This window comes from Falco cherrug, chromosome 7 (assembly GCF_023634085.1).
Source record: "Falco cherrug isolate bFalChe1 chromosome 7, bFalChe1.pri, whole genome shotgun sequence".
Lineage (NCBI taxonomy): Eukaryota > Metazoa > Chordata > Aves > Falconiformes > Falconidae > Falco > Falco cherrug.
This window is the reverse complement of record NC_073703.1, coordinates 44,048,126-44,075,502: the sequence shown is the minus strand read 5'-3', so window position 1 is coordinate 44,075,502 and position 27,377 is coordinate 44,048,126. Positions and strand designations below refer to the sequence as shown.

The 27,377-nt window shown below is 38.9% G+C and overlaps 1 protein-coding gene across 2 annotated transcripts in view; it reads left to right on the top strand.

The window, feature by feature from the left end:
* The first annotated feature begins 7,618 nt into the window (after window positions 1-7,618).
* TTC8 (tetratricopeptide repeat domain 8) overlaps window positions 7,619-27,377 on the top strand; it is a 44,571-nt gene continuing 24,812 nt past the window's right edge. Inside the window, exons 1-6 of one of the 2 annotated variants that reach the window (XM_055715102.1) lie at window positions 7,619-7,816; window positions 15,854-15,883; window positions 20,261-20,381; window positions 24,812-24,875; window positions 25,030-25,189; window positions 26,087-26,176. In XM_055715102.1, coding sequence (XP_055571077.1) covers window positions 7,703-7,816; window positions 15,854-15,883; window positions 20,261-20,381; window positions 24,812-24,875; window positions 25,030-25,189; window positions 26,087-26,176 — 579 coding nt within the window. In that variant the 5' untranslated portion in view covers window positions 7,619-7,702. The remainder of the gene's footprint in view (window positions 7,817-15,853; window positions 15,884-20,260; window positions 20,382-24,811; window positions 24,876-25,029; window positions 25,190-26,086; window positions 26,177-27,377) is intronic. The other variant, XM_055715103.1, reaches the window with a different exon arrangement.

The window sequence follows — 27,377 nt, the reverse complement described above, 5'->3', positions numbered from 1 at the left end:
TTTTAAGATATCAACAGAATTTTAAGAACTATTTTTAGGTTCTATTCCTGTTTTTATCAGAATAATGTGAATTCACGATGACTGAATTCATCATTCTGTCAAACAGACAGAAGAGGAATTAAACTGTCCCTTACTTCTAATTCCTGAATTTTCTATTTTTTGTTCAAATTAATTAAGGCAAGCTGCAAATTACCTAGGAGACAGTGATATCATCACAATAGTCCAGCTGTAAATAAAGCAGCACCACTGAATTTCCTGGCCTTTCACTGAAGATGAAAATAGTCTCTCACAACACACAAACTAAGGTCAGGTCACTTTTAATACAACGAACATGCCTAGTTATACAAGACAAGCACGTGACCGTTCTTTCATAAACCCTGATGATTTCTATAGTTATATCACATACCTATTGATCCCCCAAGATAGCACTGACACAATGAACACAGAGGGACTCATTATGGTTGGAAGACATTAGAGTATTACACCCAAATTAACCACTTCTACTTAAAGTAACAGAAGGGACTAACCCCAAGACTACAAAACTTTTGAAAAAAGAATGCAGACAAGCCTATATTGCACTCAAGCCAAACAACTTCCACTTTTCATAATATGATGTATAAACACTACTTGTAACATTTCACACAGTGGAACCCGTCTTCCACCTAGACAATCCCTCCCAGGATGTCGCTGTTACTAAATTATGATATTTTTTTTCCATCAGTGTTAAACAGGACATTTATAATTTGTTCTTCTCCCACAAATTAAGTACATCCAAGGTATAATCCCCCAAATTTATTTTGTCCCATCTTTCCACAGAATCGATTTTCCTCATTTTGGGAGAGTGTGTGAAAAGCAGATAGCTTTAGCAAGCTACTTAGTGTCTTAGCCCTGACCTGTGGGAAAGGACCTAAGCAGTTTCCACACACATTCAAAATTATTATTTTCCCACACACTGTACACAGGTATGCCAGAAGTGATAATTCCTGAAGTATAACATGGATTTTTAAGCACGACTAATTTTACTGAAACCAATCACTAATTTCCCATAAGCCACTGAATAGCGGTCTTGTGATAAATAACACTTCCAGCTTTCAGATAGGGTGTCAGATATATCTTTGAATAAATGACATCACAAAGGAAATGCTCCAGAGATTAAAACTGCTCCTTAATACTTCATAGGTACTAATGTGAGAGTCTGAAAAATACCGTGTTCTCACTTTTGTGGGGGAGGGCCAGCATGTTCAGTCTCCCAAGCTGTGACTGTGCACTCCCAACAACAAAGGTCACCCATCTGAGGGCAACTGAGCGTCATCTCATGTACTGCAGTGTGAGAAAACTCCTCTGAGAAGCCAAACGGGCTCTCCAGGCTTCTGTCAGCCCAACACTGAATACAATTTGATGGCAGAGTCATTTTATTTACAGGCCAGTTGTGTAGCATGGCTACATTAAGCGGACAAAAGACACTCATTTGCTGCCCAGTTGGCTGAATTCTTTTTAGATCTAGCATATACAGCTTAAATTACCATGATAACTCAGAAACCACCCATGGCTTACTTCATGCATAGAAAGGTGTACATACAAAGGACTAGCGTACAGAGTTGCAACCACTTGAAGCCCTGAGAACAAAAACCTTTGATGCAGAAAACTTTTGCAGGGTCAAATTTCCACTGACCTTTGGCTCAGACTCACCCAGTCCAACTTCAAGATAGCCAATGGCTTTAGAAAAATGGGGTATGCGGTACGCATATTCTCATATGCCACAGGATAATTAATCAGCACCACCAACCAGTCCTACAGTTAGTCCTAAACCATGATCAGGATTTGTTTATATCTTAAGTCAGCCAGGGAGTTTACACATCCTTTCAAGGACTTCTGTGTTCCTGCAAGTTTTCCTATGTAGTCTTATTTGACATACCCCTTAATGTGCTATTTACCATTTACTGGCTTCCAAAATCCTGTTATCAGTGTTCCAGAAAGTTGGCAGCAAGTATTAGAAATACTTGCTGGGCTGCCCATCTAGCTTCTGTGCTGTATCTGAGAATTACACAAGTGTGCAAGGGTACCTCTACACATGCCAGAAATAAGTATTCAGATCCAGGTTTATTTGAAAATAAACATCGTAGGCAAATGGATGGTGACTTGCTCAGTTGAACAGGTATGAAACGTCCCAAATTTATATGTCACCTAACTTCAGCTGCAACAGATTACATCTTTTTCTTTCCCTGCAGGTAGTCTGGTCATAGGCCCTGAATCTAATTGCTGGCTGCTCGGATTTCATGCAGTTACTCTGGAGGGGTACTGCCATAAAGGGCTCTACAAAGCACACAGAGACAGGGACTTTGTGTGTCTTATTCAGTAAGTTAGAGTATTTCAGTAAGTTAGAGAAGTGGAATGTGGCTACCCACAGAGATTATTATTTGGAGGAAGTACTAGACTCGTTAAAAGGTTCGAATCTGGGGATTTTGATAATCACGATAAATGACAGTCCCCATACTAAAAAGCTCAGAACACTCCCCTACACAAGAAGCGAAAGCCCACATTATCAGTGGAAAAGACTTCAAAGGTGACATGCATAGGATGATCCCTGTGCCAATACTAGAGACAAGCCAGGATATAAGTGTGCCAAGAAAGCACACCAGTGGCACCCTTGGGCATTTGTGACAGACAGAACGCATTTTTATGCTTGCTACTGAGGTAGGACTGGACTCCAGGGATGCAAATAGCATCTGCACCATGGGATTCGCCTTACTTGAAAGGCTGGACAGGTTGAATCACATGTAATTGTATGTCTAAGTGCTCTGCTCAGACGGAAATCTGTCAATATTGGATTGAGTCATCTTTGCAATGTTGCTCCAGGATCATGACATAGTTTTTAGACAGCTGTTTCCAAGACCAAAACAGTGCCACAGTTTAGAGAATTGACATTCGCTAACATTTTATGAAGGACAAACACAGATATTCTCAGGCCTATATTCATCCTCTGAATAGTGCACGTAGAAAGGCAACACATGAGCAGGGACTTCGATGTACCATAACTGCTGACTTGGGTGCACACACATTTCTCTGTCCATCTTTGCTTTTTCCTAGCCTTATATGAACTTGTCTGTCTGGAGCACTTATCAGTGAAATGTTCAATGCACCATGTGTAGCTTCTGGAACTCAGACAAAACTGTGATATGATCTGGAAGCAGGAGGAGACTGACTGTGTTTCTATTCTACATGCTGTAGGTAGGCCATGAAAGTAAATGTTTTGATAAAAGCTAAGTATCCAGAACCACAGCTGCTTTACATTTGGAGCTACAATAATCAAAGGTTCTTCCTCATGTAAGTATTGCTGAAAAATTATTAGATTCATCTTTCTTTGAACTTTGAGTTAAGGTACAGTTTTTTGATTCATGATTTTAGTTCTGAGTGTTCACATGGCCAAGGGTGGATGAATTAGGCTTGCCAGGAGAATTCTTTGCAGCTTCATACCTTTGAATTAGATGCATATCATAATGTAGAAACTGAAAAAAAACCACTCCTTCTCCTATCTGCAGCCAAACAGAGAGCAAAATCCCTTTCCACATTACAGCTTGAAAAGAAAGAAAAAGAATTTTCCTGTCATTCTCAAGACTGTAAAACCTAGTTGTAAAAAAGCTGAAGATTCATTTTGATCTAATTGCTGCCATAGGACAATATTACTTCAGCTTGATTACCAAATACAATAAATAAAAATTGCTCTGGGACCATCTTTCCCTTCCTTTTACTGAGAAGCCATATGACAGTATCTAAAAGGCTAACTTTGGAAGACTGTGACCTTTCTTGTTATAGGTAGAATCTTGGTGCTATAAAACTATGGCTGAAGTCCAGTAATATATGAATTACTGATTAAATATACAGCAATTCTTTTATATGAAAAGCATTCATTTTCTACCTCTCTTCCCAAGGCAGCTATTGGAAATGCTTACTGGTTTTCTTGCTTTCAGGGGCATCCTCCCATGACCAGGGACCATAGACTGGCAGCTCACATGACTCACAATTTGTTCCCCTTGATTTCTAGTCACACAGCCTCATCACATTTTTTTCTGCTGAAAAGCCACCAGCTTTCATCAGAGAGACTCCACGTTCACCCCCCATATAAAGCATACAGCTTCATGCCTCTTTCTGGGTCTCCACTGCTTTCTGCTAGAAAGCCAAGTCACCTTGATGATCCATTGTTTTCACCAGCAAACAGTTTCCTTGTCAAGCCAAACACCCTCAGGTGAGCCACAGCACAGAGTAGTCGTACGACTGATCCACTACTTGCTCACCTGAATGCATGGTTCCCATGTTGACAGAGTACTTGGAAACCTTAATCTGTTGTGTCTGCCCACAATCACTGCTTCCTTGTGTTTTGTTTTGATTCATTATCTCAAAATGAAAATAATTAAAAAGACTGTTATAATCAAACATTCTGAGCATCCTTTGACATTTAATTTACTTTGTAGTCTGGAAGTAGTCATTAAGATATTAAGGCTTAAAACAGGTGCTCACAAAGAAAAAATTACATGTAGCACTTTAATTATGAGGTTTTTAAGACAGAAGTGTTGGAATCAATACATTTAGGAGCTATGTCTCCTCTGTTTTCCTGTGTAGATAAATGGCATGTTTAACTGATGTGGTGGGCTGTTCACAAAAGAAAACTGCCTTCTAAAAACAGCAAGCATAAAACATTCTGGCATTATTTGTTTCCAGTAAACCAGCCAACACCAGTTTGGTGTTTTAATCTAACAACTTTGTAAGAAATGTACTGACCTGAGAATACATCTCTACAAACCAAAAGTGCCATTCACATTATGTTCTATAAAAAAGTGGCAGCCCAGATGTGCTGAATTTCCTAATGCAGTAACTCATTCAACAAGCATGTAAAGCACTTAAAAACAGATCATGTCATAAATATATGCAAAAGTGGAGGAACTTCAAGTTAGTATTTTTAATAAATCTTTAGTTTTTGACCAAAGTTCAGTCTGTCTGAACAGCACATCCTGCTCATTGTGCTAAGCCAGACCATAAAATACATGCTGAAGGATTTACCATTTGAAAGAATTTGTAAACAAAATGGGATAATATTGTACAGTTCAGTAGTTACTCAGTCACAGCAGTACAACTGCATACAGTATCACAGCAGACAGTCTGGACAGAGCAACAGGAAATACTGTTCACTCTTCTGAGCAACCTCAGGTATACTGTGTGTCTCCTTGTGCAAATCTCCTAAATATTTTGTGGGAATACAGCACACGTGGACTCCTACAATGACTTAAAAAGAGAATGGATAGAGGCTATTGTGCTGTTTCCCTTCCACCCTCCTTAACTGCGGATGGCACGGGCCCCAGTAAAGACTTCACTCAGATCACTGCTCCCCTGTTATAGTGCATCGACCCTGGCTGGATGCCAGGTGCCCACCAAAGCCGCGCTATCGCTCCCCTCCTCAGCTGCACAGGGGAGAGAAAACATAACTAAAAGCTTGTGGGTTGAGACAGTGACAGGGAGAGATTGTTCACTAATTACTGTTACAGGCAAAACAGATTCAACCTGGAAAAATTAGCTTAACTTATTACCAATCAAATCATAGTTGTATGATGAGAAATAAAAACTAAATCTTAAAACACCTTCCCCCCCACCTCTCTCTTCTTCCTGGGCTTCACTTTTAATTTTCTCTACCTCCTCCCCTCCAGGGGCACAGGGGGATGAGGAATGGGGGTTGCAGTCAGTTCATCACATGTAGTTTCTGACAGTCCTTCCTCCTCAGGGGGAGGACTCCTCACACTCTTCCCCTGCTCCAGCATGGGGTCCCTCCCATGGGAAACAGCTCTCCATGAACTTCAGTGTGGGTCCCTTCCACAGGATGCCGTTCTTCAGGAATGGAATGCTCCAGCATGAGCTCCCTGTGGGGTCACAAGTTCTGCCAGCAAACCTGCTCCAGTGTGGGCTCTGCTGCTTCACCATTAACCTGCATGGGCTGCAGGGGGACAGCCTGCCTCACCATGGTCTTCACCACGGGTTGCAGGAGAATCTTTGCTCTGGTGCCTGGAGCACCTCCTCCCTTTCTTCTGCACTGACCTTGGTGTCTGCAGAGTTGTTTCTCACATATTCTTACTCCTGTCTCTGGCTGCTGTTCTGCAGCAGGTTTCCACACCCATCTTAAACACGTTATCCCAGAGGTGCTACCACCATCGCTGATGGGCTCAGTCTTGGTCAGTAGCAGCTACATCTTGGAGCTGGCTGGCATTGGCCCTGCCTGACACAGGGAAAGCCTCTAGCAGCTTCTCACAGAAGCCACCCCTGTAGACACCTTGCTACTAAAATGTCGCCACGCAAACCCAATACTCTGGTGTACTCTCCATGGGACAACCAAAACCCAGACGTCTATAGCTGCTACTTCAGTTCAAGCCACTTAGTCCCATATTAGAAGAAGCCGTAGTCCTGGGACTGGCACTTCTGTTTCTCCACCTTTCCACCTGGCATTGATCTTGCTAGCCTGGATATCCATTTCACGGATCTTGGACAAACTGATAGTTTAGTTGAGACAGAAGGAGTAAACCAAGAATGATCTGTTAAAATGCCAATGTCATGCTTTTAGCTATCCTGTTACTGTTCACCCATCAGATATTTTCACATCACAAATTCAATTATTTCTCCAAGCATCCCTGGAGATTTTTTTCTTCCTTTTACCTGGGCCGATGGTTGCAACCAGCATCTTACAATACATAAAAAGTAAAAGCAGTTGGATTCCAGCTTTTTCCATCTCTAAATATCTCAGTCTTATTGTTCCCCTACAAGAACTAATGAACTAAAGGAACTAATGGTGTGTGCAAGACTGAAAAGTGTTGTTTGCAGCAGTCTGTACTTTCCTCAGCCAGGACTCCCATGACTCTAAAGGACATTTTACTCGAATAAGGATTCAATGACTGTATCCTCTTGTTTAGGCATATATTCCAGTTCGAAATGGCCCTTCATAATCTTTGCACCAGTTTTACTACCTATTCAGCAGGGCAAGTCTCCTACTCATGCTTTCAGTCATTACCCCTCATCATTGGCATTTTCTTTGAGCTTGCAGTTCCCATCAGAGACACAGAAGCCACACATTAAACAAACAACAACAAAAAAATCCCAACAACAACCAACCAACCAACCAAAAAGGTAAGACCCAGGCAGAGCAACAGGGGAAAGAGTACGAGGCCAGTACACTGGCTTGGCAGTGGAATAAAAGTCTCAACAGACCAGGAAGAGGAGCAAAAGGTGGCCAAAAGAAAGGCATGTAAAAAAAAAAAAGTTTTGGATGTCCACAGAATGTTTAACCTCATTCCTGGCAACTGGGAGGCTGCAAATCATGGGACACAGGTAAAACCAGCGGGGTTATTTGACGGCTGCCGTTCCCAGCGTCACAGGCCAGCCGCTACTCTCGGTCATCCACGCACCAGCCCGCGGGAGGCTCCTGCGGGCAGGGTTCGGCCCAGGCGCGGTGCCGCAGCCCCTGGCTGGAGTCGGGCCGCGGCTGTCCGGGCCCGGCCGCAGGGCCCCGCGGAGCCCGGTCCCACGGGCCGCCCGGCGCCTCCCGGCGCGGCGCGCAGGCCCGGCCAGGCCGAGGCGGAGCCTGCCGGTCCCGCGGCAGCAGAGGGCCGCCCGCGCCCCGCCCCGGGCCGGGAGGCGCCGGGGCCCAGCTCGAGCTGCTGCCGGCGGGATGGGGCTGGAGCTGGAGCCGCTGTTCCAGGCCTGGAGCTGCTTCAGGCGGCGGAAGTTCCGGCAGTGCTCGGATGTCTGCGCGCAGCTGCTGGAGGGGCCGCCCGGCGGACAGGTAGCGCGGGCCGGGCTGGGAGGCCGCGGGCCCGGCCGGCCGGGGCGGGAGGCGGTGGCGTCGCTCGGCGGCGGCCCGGCCCGGCCGCCCGACGGGGCGAGCACACGGGACTGCCCCGCTGCCTGTTGCTCCGCCGGCGAGGGGCGGCGTGATACGCCACCAGCGGCCCGGGAGGGCCGGGCCGGGCCGCATCTTCTCACCGGGCTCCCCGCGCCCCTCCTGACCGCGGGCCGGGGGCAGCTCCTCACGGCCCGGCAGCCCCCGCCCCGCCGGGGGAGCGCGGCGGGTACCCGGTGCCGCCGGGGGTGCAGCCGGGACAGCGGCGGGGGCCGGCCTCCCCGCAGCAGGAGCGTTACCTCACCTGAGATCTGTGGAGTGAAAGGAGGAAAAGCCAGGAGTGAATAACCATCAGGGCTGCCTGCCGCTGCTGGTTGTGCGCAGGTGTTCAGTGTCACAGGGGCTGTGTGGGCTGAACCGCCAAGGCTGAGAAACGCCCGCTTTGGCTGTGCCCCTGCACGGGGCTACCCGGGACCGAAGGCGTTCCCCTGCCTCTCTGCTCGTTCTCCGGCTGCAAAGCCTGCAGGAGTGTTGGCCATGTATTATTGTTCAATACCTACGTATTTTCTCACACTTTTCTAAGAAGTAAGGGTTTGGGAATATTGTTTCTGAATTAATATTTGTATACATGTAAACGTTTTTACTGCTATATTTGGAAAACAGTAATTGAATGGATTTTATCTTCACCATAAATACTTGACAGTAAATTAGTATTTCAAAGCATCCTATAGCTACATATTTTAAGAATCTTCAAGTCAGTTCTTTTCACAAAAGAATCAAAGCAAGGGGCACAGTCACACAATTGTGTATATGCAAAGCACAATAATTGTTTAAACTGGTTCAAAATAGATATTTAAAAGATGCTTTTGTTTATGTTATATGCTGTAAGGCACTAACGAGCGATCAGCCGAAAAATTTTTAGCAGATAAGACATTCCAAGAAAATTGGTCCTGGACACTAAATGGGATTGAGTATTAGTTCTATGCAAGTCCTGTTTCATTTATGTGTATTTACATTATTGGGTCTTGATACATGTAACTTTGCATATGGAAGTACAGCACTTGGTTTGTGATGGAAGCTTTTGAGACAGATAATAACAGTAAATATGAGTTGTAAACGTCATAGTACTCTGTTGCTCTTCATTAATAAATTTTTTAATTAGTAAAATGTTTTCTAGTCAATGGTCTCAACATAATAATATAAAGACAACTGCTTTGCTGCTGTGTGCTGGAGCTCAAGTATAAAACTGTTTTGTTACACTTGGCAACTCCAGACTTCTGCTGGGCAGTTTCCAGTTGCAATGGGGAACTTGTTGAAGTGGGGTAAGGAGTAGGTGGTGTACAAGGCTGGGAAAACGGTTTAGGAGGAAAATAGCGAAACAGCAATGAGAGTATGGAGATTCCATTTGGTTTTCCCAATTTCTTCTAAATATTGACCACACATGCTACAAACAGTATATAAATTGAATTGTTTTCTTAGATAAAGCTTAGATAAAGCATTCTGTTTAGAGAACCCAGACCTTACATACCAGCACTATGAGAGTTTTTCCAAATACTATATAAAGTTGGAACAAAAATTGATCACTTAATTTAATCTTTGAAGTGATCATGCCAGCCTGTAAGCTTCATCTTATAAAAATGGAAGAGTGAAACCATTTAAGATAATTATGCTTTGAGAAACAGTGGATGATGAGTATATGAATGGTGTCTACACTACATCAAATCACAAGCTCTTAGAGGAGGTCCTATATGAAGTCTCTGACTTTTAAGGTCAAGTTTTATCAGTGTTTTGAAAAGAGTTCCAGGTCATGGTTGCCTGAAAAGGACTGGACTTTATAACTTCAGTACATTTGTTTCAGAACTATATTCCTGTTCCCAGTTTTATGTGAAAAAGGTACCCTTCTGCAGCAGCGTATTTCAAACCTACCTGAAAGTTTAGATGGAAAAGAAATGTCTTTGCTTTCTGTAGAAGCAGTCTTGAAATATTTGGGTCTTGTCCTGTGTAATCTCCTTGAGGAAGCCTTATTAAGAGCTCTTTTTAAGCAGGAATTAATGACTTTTAAAAGTAATAAAAAATTATCTACTTCAGCTTGGAAAATATCAGTCTTCCTCTTCAATCCTTTAAAAGAGCATGGAACAATGTTTCAGTCTTTCTTTGAAACTATTTCATAGAGCAGTGTTCAAGTAAAGCACATTGCCAGTTTGCAGACACCAGCAAGTGGGTTTTCCTCTAAGTACTTTATATAAGTGAAGTTTAGAGGTTTTTTTAAAAACAAAATAAATGGAAAGGTTGTTATTAAGTGGCAATTCAGCATGATTCTTCAGAAGGATCATGGAGTGTACTGTACTTTATAGTGTATAATGTAACGGTGACACAATTTTCTTCCATCATTCCTCTCTTAGTCCAGACAAAGAGCCCAGCTCCTGGCAGAGAAGATGTAGCATTATTTATACCACCTGTTTATTTTGATACAGCAGGTTGGAGAAACCAGAATATTGGTTAGATAAGTTTCAAGACTGCAACTTGAACCAAACTCAAATTAACTCAACACACAAAATCTTACATGTGAAATCTGTTAAACAATTTCTAATTATCTTACAAACTATTTTGAACCTACTTAATACAACAGAACAAAAAAGGAAATCGTATTTGTGTATTGCAGCATGTATACTTTGCATTTAATGGAAACATTTTTATAAAACTTTCGAAAGATACTAAACTCCAAGGCTGAACGCTAGGTAATTGGAGCTGAAATAAGTGATGTGCATTACTTAATTCTCCTGGTGTGCCTAGTCTAATACTATTTTACATTATTTTGTATTTATTCTAATGGTAGCATATCAGTTACTACAGTTGAGAGTACTAGAAAAGTGATCTAAGATTACTTTTTTTTAAAAGTTAGTTAAGAGTCCAAGACCATTCTCGGGCAGATTGGCTGTTAATACCTGGAGTCTGTGTTACTTGTGAAGGTGGCATGTTAATGAAATCAGTGGTTCTAAATATTTTGATTGAACTTTTTTTTCTGTCTTCTTCGGCTGCCTACCAGAAAATGGTGCTGTCTTCCATCTGTGACTTACATTAGTAGTATTTTCATGTGATCTGGAGAAATATCTAAAATTAAGTATCATTTTTGGTACCTAACCCATGTATTATGCTTAAAAAGCACACAGCAATTCTAAAACATTTAATGGTCAAACCCTTAATGGGAGCACTTCTGCAGATCAGGCCCAAGATATGTCATGTTTGGCTCCAGGAAGGCAAACAGATGAATGACAAGACTGAGGGAAAGTTTGGATTAAGTGAGCTGCTGTGCAGCACAAGGGAATATTCAACTGCTGTAATCACTGTGCCATCTGTTCTCATCCTCTTGTCCCATATTCTGCTAAGCATGTGCCTCTCAACCCTGCAACCAGGGAGAGAAGGATCTTAAAAGAACAGTAGCCTTGGTCACTGTTCAGGGACTCACTTCTCTGAACAGTGTGCATTAGGATGTGACATAAACAAAGCCACAGGAGATGGTATCTTTTTAAAGAGATTCTCAGGAATGATTGAGTTAAACTGTGACTGTTACAGGTCAGAACTTTTTCATGCTCAGGTAACTAGCCTTCTCCCTTCTAAGACATGTAATGTAACAATAACTAAAAGGAAGAGACTGACAGTGCATAATCTGGGAGTATTTTCATGCCTGAAAGAGATGATTTTGCTTGTCTGAAAGCCTGTCCATTTTTCCCAGCTGTCAGCTGGTCTGCTAACTGATGGCACCACTCCTGTTCCATTGCATCCACAACGCTGTCACAAAACTATGGGCAGCTGAAATCAGCTTTCTACATTAGCCTTAAAGTAAGCATTTTTGCCAGTCACACTTAATAAAGGTAATAAGATTTCTGGACCAGTACTTCTTGATATATCTCTTAATTTACCACTCTCTGTACATATAGCGTAGTATTCAGATTATGTTTTCATCACAAATGTAATGATATTTAAGAAGTTCTTTAAGAAAATGGTAAAAGATTATCTGGAAGTCTCAAAAATAACTTTATTGATGATTGAATCAATAGTTACATATGTTTAGAAACTAACTTAATTGGTGTATAACTCTTTTTGTATTCTGTCAGCAGATGCAATAAGCCCCAGGAGGTTTTTAAGGAGCAGTGTTGACCTTTTAGCCAACTGAGCATGAGTCAGGAATTTTCTTATGTGGCAGTATCAGATGCTATGCTGTTATAAACTTGAATTCATAAAGAACACATTTTAAAATCAATTATGTTTTCCTGAAGAGTTTTTAGTGAATGTAATGTGCTGAACATTTTGATAGAAGAACAATTTAACTATTGTTAACTTATTTACATATTGAACTATTAAATTTACATTTTTAAAGTTTAACATATTTAACTATTAAAAAATCTAACTACTGAGTTAGATTTTTATGGAAGACTGAAATTATTTTTTTTTTAAATGTCCTGCGCATTTCTTCAATTAAGAATTAGGAATATAAATTTTATTGATGGAATTTACTTCTGTGTTGACAATCTTGTCTCAGGATAGATACTTTTCTAGGACTAGCATTTAGGCACACAAACGCATAAAGCACTGATGTTCAGTTTAATTATTTCCTATTGTAAGTAAACAGGCGTTGTCTTCTATGTTTATAGTAATAGCATGACCTAGAGGAAATACAATCCAGGGCTGTCTCTGTTGATGATCCTGATTAGTTACCTAATCTGATTACTCTTCTTTGTGTTCCATATGTCAGATTCAAGGCAATAACCAGCACTGATTTATGAGGCCTGCTGTAGTTTAATGATAAAATTAAAAATTGCCTAATTAATTAATTAATAGACAGACAGTGGATGGCCTGCCTTTAACTTGATTAATGTTCTAGCATGAGCATTTGCTTTTGTTCATTCATCCTTTCCTCTCCCACAGTGAAATTTCAGCTACTGTTACTTCCACACTGGTTTTTGTAAGGTCATAATAAAGTTCTCATGGATATGTTCACGTACATGGAACTTGATTTGAAAAAGCATCTTCAACTGAAATCAGTTACTCATTCAAGAGACTGTAATGATTTAAGTTTGTGCATCAAAATTAGTAATATGTATATTGAAGTCATTGTTCCTGGGTAATGTTTTTTCTGTGTTTCTGCTCTTATTATTTGAAGAGCATTTTCAGACTATACTTATTTTAGTATTATGCATGTATTAAGCCATACTTACCTGAAATTAATTATAGAATGAAGCTTTTTTTAGAATATTTTATGTTATTTTGTTTCATTCTGTTTTGTAGGCTATAAGCATCAGAAGACTTAGTTTTTCTAAATATTTTTTGTCTTCAAATAAACTGACTTTACACATTAACTTTAATTTTAAAATGCCCTCAGTGGATTTAGAGATCTGGGTTAAATCCTTCCTTCATTGCTTTTACAATCTTATTAATTTCAAAGGAGCTTTATACGTGTAAATGAAGAATAAATTTGACCTTTTGTTTTGAGAAACAAGCTTACAGGGCAATGCTATTTGTTAATCCTCTCAAAGAAATCTTTATTCGGAATCTAGTTCCAGTGGATTACTTGCATTAGTAGCAACGCTAGATCCACCCATGCTAAAATAGATCATATTTTAATGTTAGTTTTTGTTGTTCCAGTCTTGTGTTTAATGGGAGGGTTCTATCACCTCTTTAGGGTTATTTAAAATCTTAAATTACTTGTCAAATTCTGAAACGATATATTAGGATGTATGAACAATGCATACTATCACCTACCATTATGAGAGCACAGTGTTTTTAGTAAGTATTATTGGTCAACTACTTTTTTTCCAAAGTGATGAGGGTTGTTATTTCTGAAATTTTTAGTAATATGAATGCTCCTACATAAGCAAATTTGTTTTATTTTTAGATTATTTTTTAAACTAATGCACGGTGCCTGAAGTAAGATACACATCTGTAACATCAAGGCAAGTGTTGATGTAATAGTCCTAACCTTGTCCTCATTAGTTACTGTAGCACATATGGTATGGAAGATCACCTACTGCTCTTAAACCGTTTTCCAGTACACCATATGTGCTGGAACACTCGGACACAATGGGTGAATAAAATGCAAGCTGAAATATCTCCGTGTCCTTTATTACTTATTTAAGCTAGAACAGTTTAATTTTTAGAAGACTAATACTATAAATAAAACAACATATTAAAAGAACTTGGAGCTTATTTAATCATACATCTAAAATAAAAAAGGCAGTTTCAGTGCCTATGTCAAGCCCAGGTACATCACAGACAGCTGAAATTAACATTTACTTCCACAGAATACTCAGTTTATAAGCTGTGTTATGCATTCAAACACCAGTGAACGAGTTTGTGATTCCAAATATGATCCTTAAAAGGCCAGAGAAATTCCAGTACACTGCAGAAGGAAGATGTGGGAGCATCATCAGGCTTCAGGTCCCAGCGGTCATGGAATTTACTGAGTAAAGATGCTCAGATTGAAAGAAGTAACTATGTCTCACACTGTAGATGAAAAGAGCAAGCTTGGCCTTACCATTCTGTTGGTGAAGCATGAGCCAACAATGTGCCTGGGCTGCAGAGGAAGCTAACGGCATGCTGGCAGTGCTTCGGCTTGGAGAAGGCTTTGGTGTGGTCTGATAGCAGCCTTCTAATACATACAGGGGAGTTATCGAGAAGATGGAGCTAGGCCCCTCACAGTGGTGCGTGGAGTGAAAGACAGTGAACGTAAATAGAAATGAAGGAGGCTTTGGCTTGATATAAGGAAGAACGTTCTTCTGTAAGAACAGTCAGGCAGTGGAGCAGGTTGCACAGGGGCATTGTGCAGTCTCTGTCCTTGGAAGTTTTCAGGACCCGACTGGACAGAGCTCTGAGCAACCTCAACTGACCTCATAGCTGACATTGCTTGGAGCAGGGCTTTGGACTAGAGACCTCCCAAATACCCTTTCTAGTCTGAATTACTCTGAGGTTCTATATTCAATCTAATATAACTGGCTTAACTGGTAGATTTACAGAAGGCCAGATATGTAAGAAATTTTCCACTACCTCCAGGAACAGAAAAGATCTGACTCTACAAAAGGCTAATAGTGATTTAGAGAAAGTAACATCTAGCTCCCACCTTCCTTGTCTTTCCCCCTAAAGCTAATATGTTAGAGAGGAAAAATTCCTCCCCAGTCCTTGGAAGTGAGCAGTAGAATCCCTGAAGGATAGTTGAAAAATTATATAAACTTGATAATTATACAATAAATGATGATAAACCTATATTTTCTGTTGTTAGTATTTACTCACTTTTACCTCAAGTTTTCAAGCAAGATGCAAGTTCCTGCTTTTTGGCTTGTACATTGGATAGTTTTCCTTTTGTTTATTGGATGGTGCAATAAGCCATTAGTTTGATGTTTATTCACTTACAGCATTACTGTCCAGAATACAATAAATACATAATTTCCATAATAAAAGTAAAAAAAAAACCAGCATGTGCAGAAATTGTCTTTTATGTACTTCAGTGATGTCAGTGAGATCACCATTAGCAGCTAACAAAAATGCACAAAGATGGATTTTATTACACAGGCATTCTGAACCCTGTGGCCTAATAACCTGATGAACTTCTGAGAGATTTGCTTACATCTTCTGAGTTTTTCTGTTCTTTTCTTTTTTTTTTTTAAATGTACCATTTTTCGGTTTAATAACTCTGTAATGCTGATCTACAGTTTGGCCAACATGATCCAGCAGAAGCAAGAACAAAGAAGTTACCTGAAAAATGTACTTACTGCAAATCTCCTTTCATTGTGTAAAACACTTGATTAGCTTCATAATGTGTGTAAGTTGAGGTAATGTAATAAAATGGAAGTTTGGATATATGTGTCAGAAATAAAATGTTTGTGCAAAATGAGGTGGTCACAGAGTATAATTCCTTTTTTTTTTTTTTTTGGTTCTTTTTATTGTTTGGCATTTCCATTCCTCAATTTCTCTTTCCTTTCTTTTCAGGAAGCTGATTCTGAATACTCTGTTTTTCAGGTAAAATTATTTTCATAAATACAATTACTAGATACAGTCATTCGGAAGAATCTCAGATATACTGAATAATACTTGTTTTGTTCTTAATGGCATAAAATTTTTTTTCATCATTGGTAAGGCAGTACATTTGATAAGGGGTATTTAAATAAGCAACTTTTATATTTGATCCCTCATATATTTCCTATAGGTTTATTCAGCAGTTCAGTAGCTTAATGCCTTGTAAAAGCTAAATTGAATCTGTCTTGAACTGAATGACCTTCATCTGCTGATGAGATTAGGAAAAAGCCAATGTGTATTTCACAGGCAGAACAATGTGTATGCTCTTTTGGCTCACTTTCATATGTCATTTAATGCAGTGTAGTGGTGGGCTGTTACCCATGCCCTTCTGGCTCCTACAGCTCATTCTCATGGCCTACCTTGTGTTGAGTCTGGTAGGCTTGATGCTGCATGATGTTGCTTTGTGTAAGTGATGGAAGACTGAAATTACTTGATTAGTTTTCACTCTTTACTCATTAGCACCAAATACTGCACTGTGAAAAATAGTAATGTGCAGGTGGTGGCATCTTTCGGTTCCAGCCCACAGTCAGAAGAGATTGAATGCAATGTGAAATTGCATCTTTAAATACTCCTAAATAACATATTTTACAAGTCTCCAATTATATTCCAATGAAGTCACGCAAGTTGTTTGCAGACAAAATGGTTTCAGTGAAATACTGTCAGGTATCTTCTTGACTTTAAAGTTACGCTTCACAAGGTAGTTGTTGCATTCTGGGGTTTTCATTGTGTACGGAATAAAATTTCTGATAATGGAAAGGATTATTGGAGAATGAAACCTCTTAGAAATGTGCATTACCAGATTCAGAAAATACATTTAGATTTAGATTTTAAGTTTATCTTTTTAAATTTGTTTTTTGGACTTTGCAGGAATAAGAGGAAGATACTCAATTCAGTGACAAACCAGTTCTCAGGAACTACGTGATAAACACTGTCACTTTTCTTTCTGGAGTTTAGACTTCTTAAGAAATACTGTATTGTATTTCTGTACTTGTGGTACTTATGATATCACTTCCCTCTTTAATTACTATTAGTTATTATAAAGTTCTGTTCTGATTATGAGTGAAGCAAGCTAAATCTTTTATTATGTTGTGAATGTGTGCTGTCTGAAATGAGCTGTCTCTTTCTTGCTACTGTTTAAGTGCCTATTTCATAAAAGTGCAAGTCTTCTTCATAAACGCTAGACATGTTGCTTGTCACAAAACAAATTATTGATCCTGCAAAGACAGAGCAGATAATATAAATGGAATCTGAGGCAACAGTTTGAGTGGACAAACTTGTGCTAATTCAAAGTGTAAATAATATTGTCATGTGATTATTCAGAACTCGTGCATTTCTTTTTATGGCATTTTATGATTACAAGTGAGCCTTCCCCTCACTATTGACAGTATGGTTCTTCCAGTTTTGTGCTGCTCATTGATTTTATTTGAAGTTTTTCAGCTGAAGTTCTGCATTAGTTTCAGATTAAACCCTTACAGATTTTCACTGAGCGAAAAATCTGTGCATCGTACTACAGTAAATTACTAAAACTGTGTACTTTCTTATGAACAGAATTGTTAAATTTTTTTCTGGATAACTAAAACCTGCAATGCAGAGAGTGGACTTCGTACAAGCATAAAGTATCTATATGAACTACCAGGACTACTGGTACAAATTCTTTATAGAAAGTCAGCAGAAGTTGAAATTACTGAGCTGTTAAGAAAATTCTTGCAAGAGTTTTACATCTCATGTGATAGAAGACACTTTTACTTTATGAACAAGAAAAAATATTAAAATTTGTTGGGGCCAGTTTTAACAGAGAAATGTACATCTTTCAGGTTTTCTTTTAAAAGTAACACAATAGCCATATGCCACAATTCTGACAAAGTCCTATGGGACATTTTAGGAATAAATAGCAATTTTTTTATGAATGAAAAGGGTATCAGGAATTTAATTTAATTCTTTGGGTGAAAAAAACTTTTTCCTACATCTCCCTTTGTGTTTATGTGTCAATATAGATTTCTAATTCCTTTTCCCACACCTTGATTTTTTGAATATTCAGCATAACTGTGCATGCACAGAAATGATTCTTTTGTTTCATATGGATCTTGTAACTAGTAGTTAGGAATTTTGAATTGTAGTCTTGTCTCCCAGGGTAAAAGTCATCTTTCTATAGCTTAAGTAGTGAATTTGACATTTTTCTCCCTTGCTGTTTTGATCAGAAGTCCTGTAACAAACACTGCTGCAGGCAATAGTATAATCTACAGACTGATGTTTAATTAAGGAACAATATGCGGTATTTTAATTTTTTGTTGGTTGTGAATCCTCAGACTCTGAACTTAAGACTGGAAAAGCAGCCTAAGGAATCTATTTTTTTATGACAGTTATTTGTCCGATAATGACGAGACATGTTGCTTTTAAAAACACCTTGTCTCATGTTTGTTATTGGAAAAATCACAGTAATACACTTATGTTAGAAACTGGGCCCAGTTTTAGCAATTAGTGTAGAGAAGTTTCTATTTTCGTTTCCTAGGAAAAGTTCATTACTTTGGAGAATTCTAATTACAGATGGGTTTTGAGGATGACTTTACATAAACTGTATTTATATGAAATTATGGTGTGCTTTTGTGTGTTTGGGCAGCTTTTGTTATCTCCACTAGGAAATTGGCCTGTATTTGGCTATACCGAGGGCTCTAATTTCAGCATGTTCCTGATATGGACATGGTGATGTTGACTTCAGACATACATGTTATTGAAAAAAACCAGAGTACTGTCAAGGTGTTAAGAATTCAACAAACTAAATACTTCTATAGACTAATGAAAAAACAGTTAAGTGTTGAACATCTAACTGCAAATCTCAATACTAATTAAAGGTTATCACCCTACTACATAAGACAAAACTAAAAGATAATAAAGCAGATCTGGATTATGTCTGTCTGGCCTAGTTTCAAATCATCCTGCCCTGTACCTTTCTCCTTATACTTGAACAAAGGTTTCTGATTGTGGTTGAACTGGCTGGCTAAATCTCTCCTTCTGCTTGGAAGAAAGCACTTTTTAAAAGGAGACTTAAATGTTTCAACATTTTTAGATACACTTTCTTTTTGGTAGACAGTTATGAAGTTGAATAAAAATATGAGGGAAGTGTAATGGAAGGGATGGTCTGAGACATGATGAACGAGAAGTGTCCCATTAAATGATTACTTAAATTATAAATAAGCCTGAGGTCAAGATCTTCTCCTACCTCTTATTTAAAGAACAAATGTTTCCATCTGTTTGACCTTCAGTTCTATTAAGGTAATATCAGTCTCGTTTCTATTTTGAAATGTCTCCTTAGCAAATAGTAAACATACTTTTCCACCAGACTGCTGTAGTCCGTGTCAGAAAAGAAAAAAATCTAATTGTTTGGGAGTGATTTTTACTCTGGAAAATTTATGATGATATGTTCAATATCTGTCGGAAGATCAGGCATTGGTCTTGTGGCTCCCTTTATCGTGCCAGCTCTGTGAGTAAATTACAAGCATATTAAGTTATCAGAGTGGTTGGATCTGCACTTGTGCTTGTTGGTACTTCTGTGTGTCTGCCCCTGGTTTTCTTTTCCCCATTGATTTGGGGAATCTACAATCTACACAAAGCTTGTCACATAGGCTAGAATTATGCTTGCCTTTCCACACGGCTCACATAATCCTTCAAGACATTTAATCTAGTAGTTTGTCAGTTCAGTTCACTAACAAATACTTCAGTAATCTCACAGTCTGAGATGCTTAATTTATAGGTTTACACATTTTTTACAGCTGATGCTTTGAACAAAGGAATTTTAGATTACCTGTACCTATGCCTGTCACTTGTAAATAGTAACTTACCCACAAAAACTGTATCTTTAACTGCTGGTTAAAAGATTTTCCTTCTTTCTCTACACGTGCCTGAGAAGGGCATTATTTGCAGCACAGTGGTTTACTTACCTTCCTCTCCCATCCCAACTTAAATAAAGTGTCTGTCAGTGGTGGGTTTTGAATGGCACTGCTAGCTGCGGGTTTCTTCAAAAGTAGAAGATCTCAAGAGGATTGCCTGTGACCTAAATTAGGCATAACTTTTCATGAGGCATGAAATTCTGTCCTCCAAACTCAGTGACTGTAGCTGTTCCACTCCAAAAGAGTTGTCTAAAGTTTTATTCCCCTTTCCACCTCCATCAGGCAACTGGTGGATATACCCAGCTGTTTAAGTCAGTACTTCTTCAAGCCTATTAAAAATGTGACAGGAATAATAATTAAAAAAGGCAAAATTGCTGATTAGATTATTTGCTTGGTGTCTTGAAGATATTTTTCTTTTCACTTTATCCTTATTCAGGCTGCCTGGAGCCTGAAAACACGAGCTTTGACAGAAATGGTGTACGTGGATGAAATCGATATGGATGAAGAGGGAATCGCAGAGGTGATACTAGATGAAAATGCCATTGCTCAAGTCGCACGTAAGAATGACGTTCACTTAAATACATTGAAGCAACAAGAGTGCTTTTGGTCAGGATTGTCATCTAGCATAAAGTAGTACATACTGAGGTGACCTTACATGGCTTCTAGCTACAAGAAAAGATTTAGTTTGTTTTATGGTTGCATGGCAATGGTGAGATAATGAGCTTGGCGTAGTCCTCAGGCCTGTCAGGCAAACAGTGTTTTGTCAGCTTTTCCTCTACATCTCTGTACTCACTAGCTGTTTTCTATCAGTGCATTGATTTCTTTTACTCTTTTCTGGCTTCTTTAGGCACTGTGGGAAACTACAGAAGAAGATACGCCCTTGATGTACTGTGAATCTCATCCATATGCCTGTACTGTAGGCAACAGTCTGGCCAAACTTGCCATCACCTTTTTGTATCATTTCCCACAAACATTTTCTGAACTGTTTTTCTCTATTCTGCTTTTCTCTACTTTTTCCTTTCTTCGTTCCCAGGGCAGTTCTTCCGCCCTGTCATTGTTTCTTTTATGCAGCTCTTTTAACCTTTGTCAGGTCCCTACTAAGTGGGCAGTAATTAGTAGTCTTCCACTACATTTTGGCATTATTCCTATTTTTCTCTGTTTCGTACAGTCCACATGGGAATTTTTATGCATCTTATACATCTCTCAACCACCTACCATGTCAAGGAGTTCAAGGAAAGAATTGGATGCAGACCAGAACTAATATTTGAAGCATTAAAAGCTTTTCTCATCTGGATAGAAGTAGGAAATTGCATATTTCTCTGATTAAATTTTTAAAAATTGTCATTACATGCTTGGTCACATATAAACAGTCAAGCAGTACTCAAGTTGTGTTTATACAATTTAATAATCTAATTACATGTATCTGTCTTAAAACAGCATAATCATATAATTTAGACTTTTACTTGATTATGTGCCCCCTGTGGTAGAGACCATTTGCCAAGAAGAATTATTTGATGAATATTATTGAGATATAAGGCATTCTAGAAAAATATGTTCATACTATATTTAAACTGAAAAAGGTGACTTTCTGGATAATGTGTCACAGATTTCAAAGCCAAAGAAAACCATTATTATAATATAGCCTGCACTCCTGAATCACTGAGATAAGACTTTGCTATTGGTGCTTCAAATCCACTAGATGTGCCTGAGCTTGGATATAATTTTTCAGAAAGTATAAGAACTTCCCAGAGAGAAAGAACCCCCTGCAGTCTTTAGTAAATTATTAAATTTGCTGGCTTTTATCAGTGTATGCCATATCTTTAGTAGGAATTATCAGCTATAGCTCCAGCTGTTGCTTCTTTGTGCACATTTTATGCCTGATATGAAGTCTCTATTTTCAAAGGTATATTTCCAAAGTAAGTAGTTAAAACTGTCATTAAGTCATCCAGTGATCTTTCCTTTGATAAGCTAAACAATCTTCCATTTTGAGGTATATCTTTTTAATTTTTGAGTTGTCTTTACACACTCTTCTTAACCCTTTCCAATTAATTGCATGCTTTTTCAGTTGTAGTCATCAAACCAGACAACAGTCTACTGACCATAGAAAATACACTTTTCTTCTACAGCTTGATTTTACTTTACACCTGAAGTGTTTTTTGTTACACTTATATAAAAGGTAAGCACAGATCTCACTAGGGAGAGTGCAAAGAGCACAGATCCAGTCTTTGCAGTGGTGCCCAGTGACAGGACCAAAGGCAGTGGGCACAAACTGAAACACAGAAGGCTCTGTCTGAACATCAGGAAACACTGTCTCTTACTGTGAGGATCACCGAGCACTGGTACAGGTTGCCCAGGGATGTTGTGGAGTCTCCCTTCTTAGAAATACTCATAAACAATCTAGACAGGGCCCTGGGAAGCTGGCTTTAGGTGGCCTGGCTTGAGCCTGGTTGGACCAGATGACCTCCAGACGTCCCTTCCAACCTCAACCATTCTGTGATTCTGTGATCACTTCCACTTTTACATATGATTTAATAATAATAATAATAATGGGTTCTTGCTGACTGTGAGCTTTTTCTTTTGCTGTTAAAAGTGTGTTAGCCAGTTGATCTTGACTCAGGGTCTTTCACTGTGGCAAATCTTCCAGGCTATCCTCCCCCACTATAATTACAGCTTACAAATTTAGAAGTGTGTGGTCATACCTCCCATATTACAACTGGTATTGCCTGTACTTTGCTTACTAAGCAGTTCAAATCCTTTTGCATCGGTTACATCTCCATTTCAATTTTGTGTCTGTGCATATCTTAGTTTCCAGATTAAACTATCTTAATGATTTTGCTCTCAGTCTTGCATTATTAAGTAATTACTAAATTGTATAGGGTCCACTGGAAACCACTACTTTTCTGTGGTTCCTTTTCACACATATATAAGGAAATCTATCTTCTGCCAGTTTTTAAATTTTTATAATTCTGCTGTGTTAATTCTTCATCAGTCTTGTTTATTAATAAAAATGTTCTATAGCATTGTTTTACAGGCAATTCCCAGTACGTTACCTTTGGACTCCTAACACCATCAATTTTATCAGCTAATGCTGTAACCTTGTTTGAAAGTGTTATCTTGACAACATATTTTTTCAGAAACTTATACTGATAGGCGTTATGGATAATCACAGCTATTTCATTAACTAGGGAGTTAAGGGAGTCATCTGCAGTCTGCTGAAATTACGCTCTTAAATTCTGTTGCTGTTAGCGGCCATGTGCACTTCTGTGGCCTCTTGATGCCTGTTCACAGCTAGTTCAGTTGGGATTCTCAAAGTAAGAACTGAGTTGCCTGGGGTGGGATCAAGGGAACTGAACGCTGTAAACATTCTGCCAGTATACCAAAAGCACAAAACAATTGTAGTTATTAAAAGAACAGGTCTGGAAAATGGATTTTAATGCCCTACCTTTTTTATATTATTGTAACTGTTTAAAAAAAGGCTCATAAAGTGGAAGACCAGTTCATTGTCTGCTAGCTTGTAAAGTTGAAAGGCACTTTCTCCATTTCTCAGAAGAGCGCCCTAGTTATCATGTAAGAAATTCTGCTGGGTGGACTGTCCACCCTTTCGCTTATGGAGTAGATAAATCAAGATCCACAGGAATATAAAGAGCAGGTAAGCAACAGAGATCCTAAGTGCGACCAGCCAGAAGAGAGAGAACCCTGTGTTTTGGTGGTTATTTTAGCATCACTTGCATGTTTAGTTGGTTTTACCAAGGACATCGCAACTAATACCTGTTTTGTATTATTTAACTTCAAATACAGCTGTAGCCAGGTGGCTACTATAATTAAGGAGTCAGAGGTGCTTGGTGTTAGCATGGATTAAAAGCTAGAAGTTATTTAGATTGAGTTAGAATTTACCAATTTGAGCAAGGCTACTAAATTTGCTTGAACAGTGGACTGGTAATATAACAAATTGCAGCTTGAGGGTGGGAGAGAGAAAAGACTGAAAAAGGGCAAGCTTGGGGTTTATCTGGGGGGGGGGGGGGGAGAAGGAAGGAAACTGTCTGCCTATCAGTTCAACTTCAGTTATTGGAAGCATTTGGAATAAAACTAGTTCATAAGTATCTAGAAAGTTAGTAAATGAGTAACAGTGATTTGTCAAAAACTGGCTGTGTGAACTTAAATCTCATTTCTTTCTGTACGTGGTAACAAGCAGTGAACAGACCAGAAGGTATAAATGTCATATCTTGCTTTTAACCAAGTTTTTAAAACAGTCTCTCAGACACTCAGGAAGTTAGAAAAACTGACTATAATCAAATGTCAGTGAAGGCGATGGAATGTGTACATGCAGGAGCTAGTAATTCTTACTGATCCACTGTCAAAACAAATATGTGGAAAGAGGGACCCTTCATCTGTTCCCCTAAGCACAAGCCAATTCCGTATTTTCATTGGTGACCTTTGGATATGGATGAGTTTGAACTTTATGGTGCACTGAATTGTAGGTGGGGTCCTACATGGGTCTAATGACATGAGAGATCATTACCCATCTGCCTTATAGCTGAAAGTGTGGGCTTACTTTACTTAGCTGCTATTTTAGTCCCAGGTAGAAAACTGCCATTCCAAATCAGCATGATCTCATTGTTCCGGTAACCTTTCTTACTTCAGTGCTGCCTGTTGCTGCTAAGATGTTCTTGAGAATTGTGGGTTAACCCCAGTAGGCAGCTAAGCCCCACACAGCCGTTCACTCACTCACTCCAAGTGGGGTGGGGGAGAGAATGGGAAGGGTAAAAAGGAGAAACCCAAGTTCATTGTGGCAGGTTTCTTGCAATAGTCTGACAATTCATCAGTAGTACAGTACAATATTTTTTTTCGTTTTCTTTGTCTAGTGCTATGTCCCCTCAGTTTGAGCAAAGAAATTTTGAGTTCATTGTAAAAAACAATCATTTTTTAAAGTCTCCTGGACAAGAGTGTAGTATCTCAATGTGAAGTGAGAAATGCTCTTATTTTATAGGGCCAGGAACATCTTTGAAACTCCCTGGAACTGGCCAAGGTGGAGGCCCCAGCCCAGCTGTTAGGTATGAGTTTGTTTATTTTTTTTAAATGTGACTAGTTACAAATAAGAAAATCCTAAATTTAACTTCTGAAAATGAAGTGCTTCACATATAAGTGTTTAAATTCTCTATTGATAAATACCACTCAACGTAAGGATAATGTGCTTAACATCTTCAGGCCAGTAACTCAATCAGGAAGACCTATTACAGGATTTGTGAGACCCAGCACGCAAAGTGGACGGCCAAGTACTATGGAACAAGCTATAAAAACACCTCGAACAGCTCTCACAGCTCGTCCAATTACTAGTGCTTCTGGGAGATATGCCAGGCTAGGAACAGTAAGTTGTTTGACTCTGTTCTCAAAACTATGGCTTTCTTGGTTATAGTATCTGATACAGTGTCATCGTAGTTGACCTAAAAGCTGCATCTAAGCTCAAGTTCAGAGCTGAGCGGTTTTAATTTTTTATTTAAACTGTTTTCAAATTAGAGTCTTAAAATACTATTTCTTGTTAGTTTGCTAGTCTGTTTATATAAAAAAAGTACATAAATTCACAAGTTTACAAAAAATCACATAAATTCCAAAGTCACAAGTTCTGTGAGGCTTGTTTTTATTCACTGAAGGACATGAAAAGAATATGATATGATTTCACTATAACTATGTTGAAGCCTTTTCCGAGTGTTTCAGTTTACTGAAAATAGTTACTAATGTCTCAGTGTCTGTCACTTCAGAAGATAAAGAAAATAAACTACATGATTTTTTTCTCATTCTATTGGTAATATTAATAAACTGCAACTGGCACGAATATGTAATACAGATTAACATCACATTAATGACAAAATGTGATATCTTCTCACTATTGCAGGTATGAACTGATCTTATTAAATCTTTCTTGAAGATTTTTTTGTTGTGTATCCTAACTCCCTTCAGTCCATCCACCAGTTAGTCCAAAATACATGCTTAGGCACATTATGGAAGTAGTGGAGAGAAGGAAGAAAAAGGCAGTTCCAGAAAGTAATTCATGCAACCTCTTTCAGGGACTGTATGGGAGAAGGACAAATTCCTGGCTTTCAGAAAAGATGAAATTCAGTAGGAAGAGTCTGTACTGCACAGTAGAGCAATGCTTCTACAAGTGCTTTCTTTGGGTATTTTTGTTTTGTATGCTACTAATATTTTGAAAATTCTCAGAAAAAGTGTAGGGGATCTTCCCACTTTACAACTTCTTTCTCCCCTTCAGGCTTCAATGCTAACAAATCCAGATGGCCCTTTCATAAATCTGTCTCGACTGAATTTATCAAAATATGCTCAAAAACCCAAACTGGCAAAGGTATGTAACTATTTTGCTTAATGTTGTGATGTCTTTTACTTATTTTCTGCTATGATTCTAATGTAATGGTATGTGGGATTGGGCATACAAACAATGAGGAACTGTGTTATAGATGTGAAATTCCGAAAAAGTAGTGTGTTACTTATATTTTGATGGTGATTACAAGACTTGAAATTGAAAATATGTCTGAAGAGGTTACGTTGAAAGTATAACTTGGGAAAAACACTTGTATAGAATAAAATACTCCATTGGTAAATAACTTTGAACTATGCATAGGAATGATGAAGGACGGCTAAAAAAAAAAAAAGTAAGGAAGCAAAAAACCACCAGAACTCACTTTAGTGTCTGGAGATGCAGTTCTGTGTACAAATAGATGGCAGTTCTGACCTAAAAGTGTTCAAATGGTTTTGATTTTTCCTCTTTGTTTTTATGGCATGAGTTAATACTTTTTACATTAAAAAAATCATCTTTTTGTTCAGAATTCTGCTTAATTGTCAGTTAAGATCTTACGATTGACAGACATTGAAACTAAGACTTAGCTGCCAATAGCACAAATTTATCGAGGTTATCTGCCCAGCTTACGGGTTCTAGCTCTGAGTGGAAGGGACCTAAAGGTTGTGTAATGTTTTATCACTCTGGCTTTTCAGCTGAATCTTTCCCCAACACAACCAGTTAGTTGTATAGATGAAGATGTTCTTTGTTCACAAAAAACAACTGTTGGTCTAAGACCAACAACCCATTTTTGCACAAGGTATCAAACAACCATCAAACACACTCTCAGGAGCCACATTTGACTAGCAACCTAGAGTTGAAAGAACCCATATGTATTCAGTCTATTTTGAGAAACGTAGTGATGGACACCATTAGAAGACTAGCAATACATAATAATCTGCTGGTGGAAATTAGCTCTTCCAGTCCAAAACTTCCATTAATAAATTTTCCTAATGATTAACAAATTCCTTTGCTTTTAAAACCTGATCTAGACTGATATAGGGCATTGCTTGTCAATGTGGTTTTCAAAGGTAATAAATTTAGTGCGATTGCACTGGTTCTTCACCACTCCTTACACCTCTGTCCCTTAGCCTCTTAACCAAACCAGGCAGAAGAATCAATATCAAATATAGTAAGTTCTAGTCTGGCGAGATAATGAAAGACTTCCAAACTATCGTCTGAGGGCAGTTATAAGTCAGTTCTTTATCAG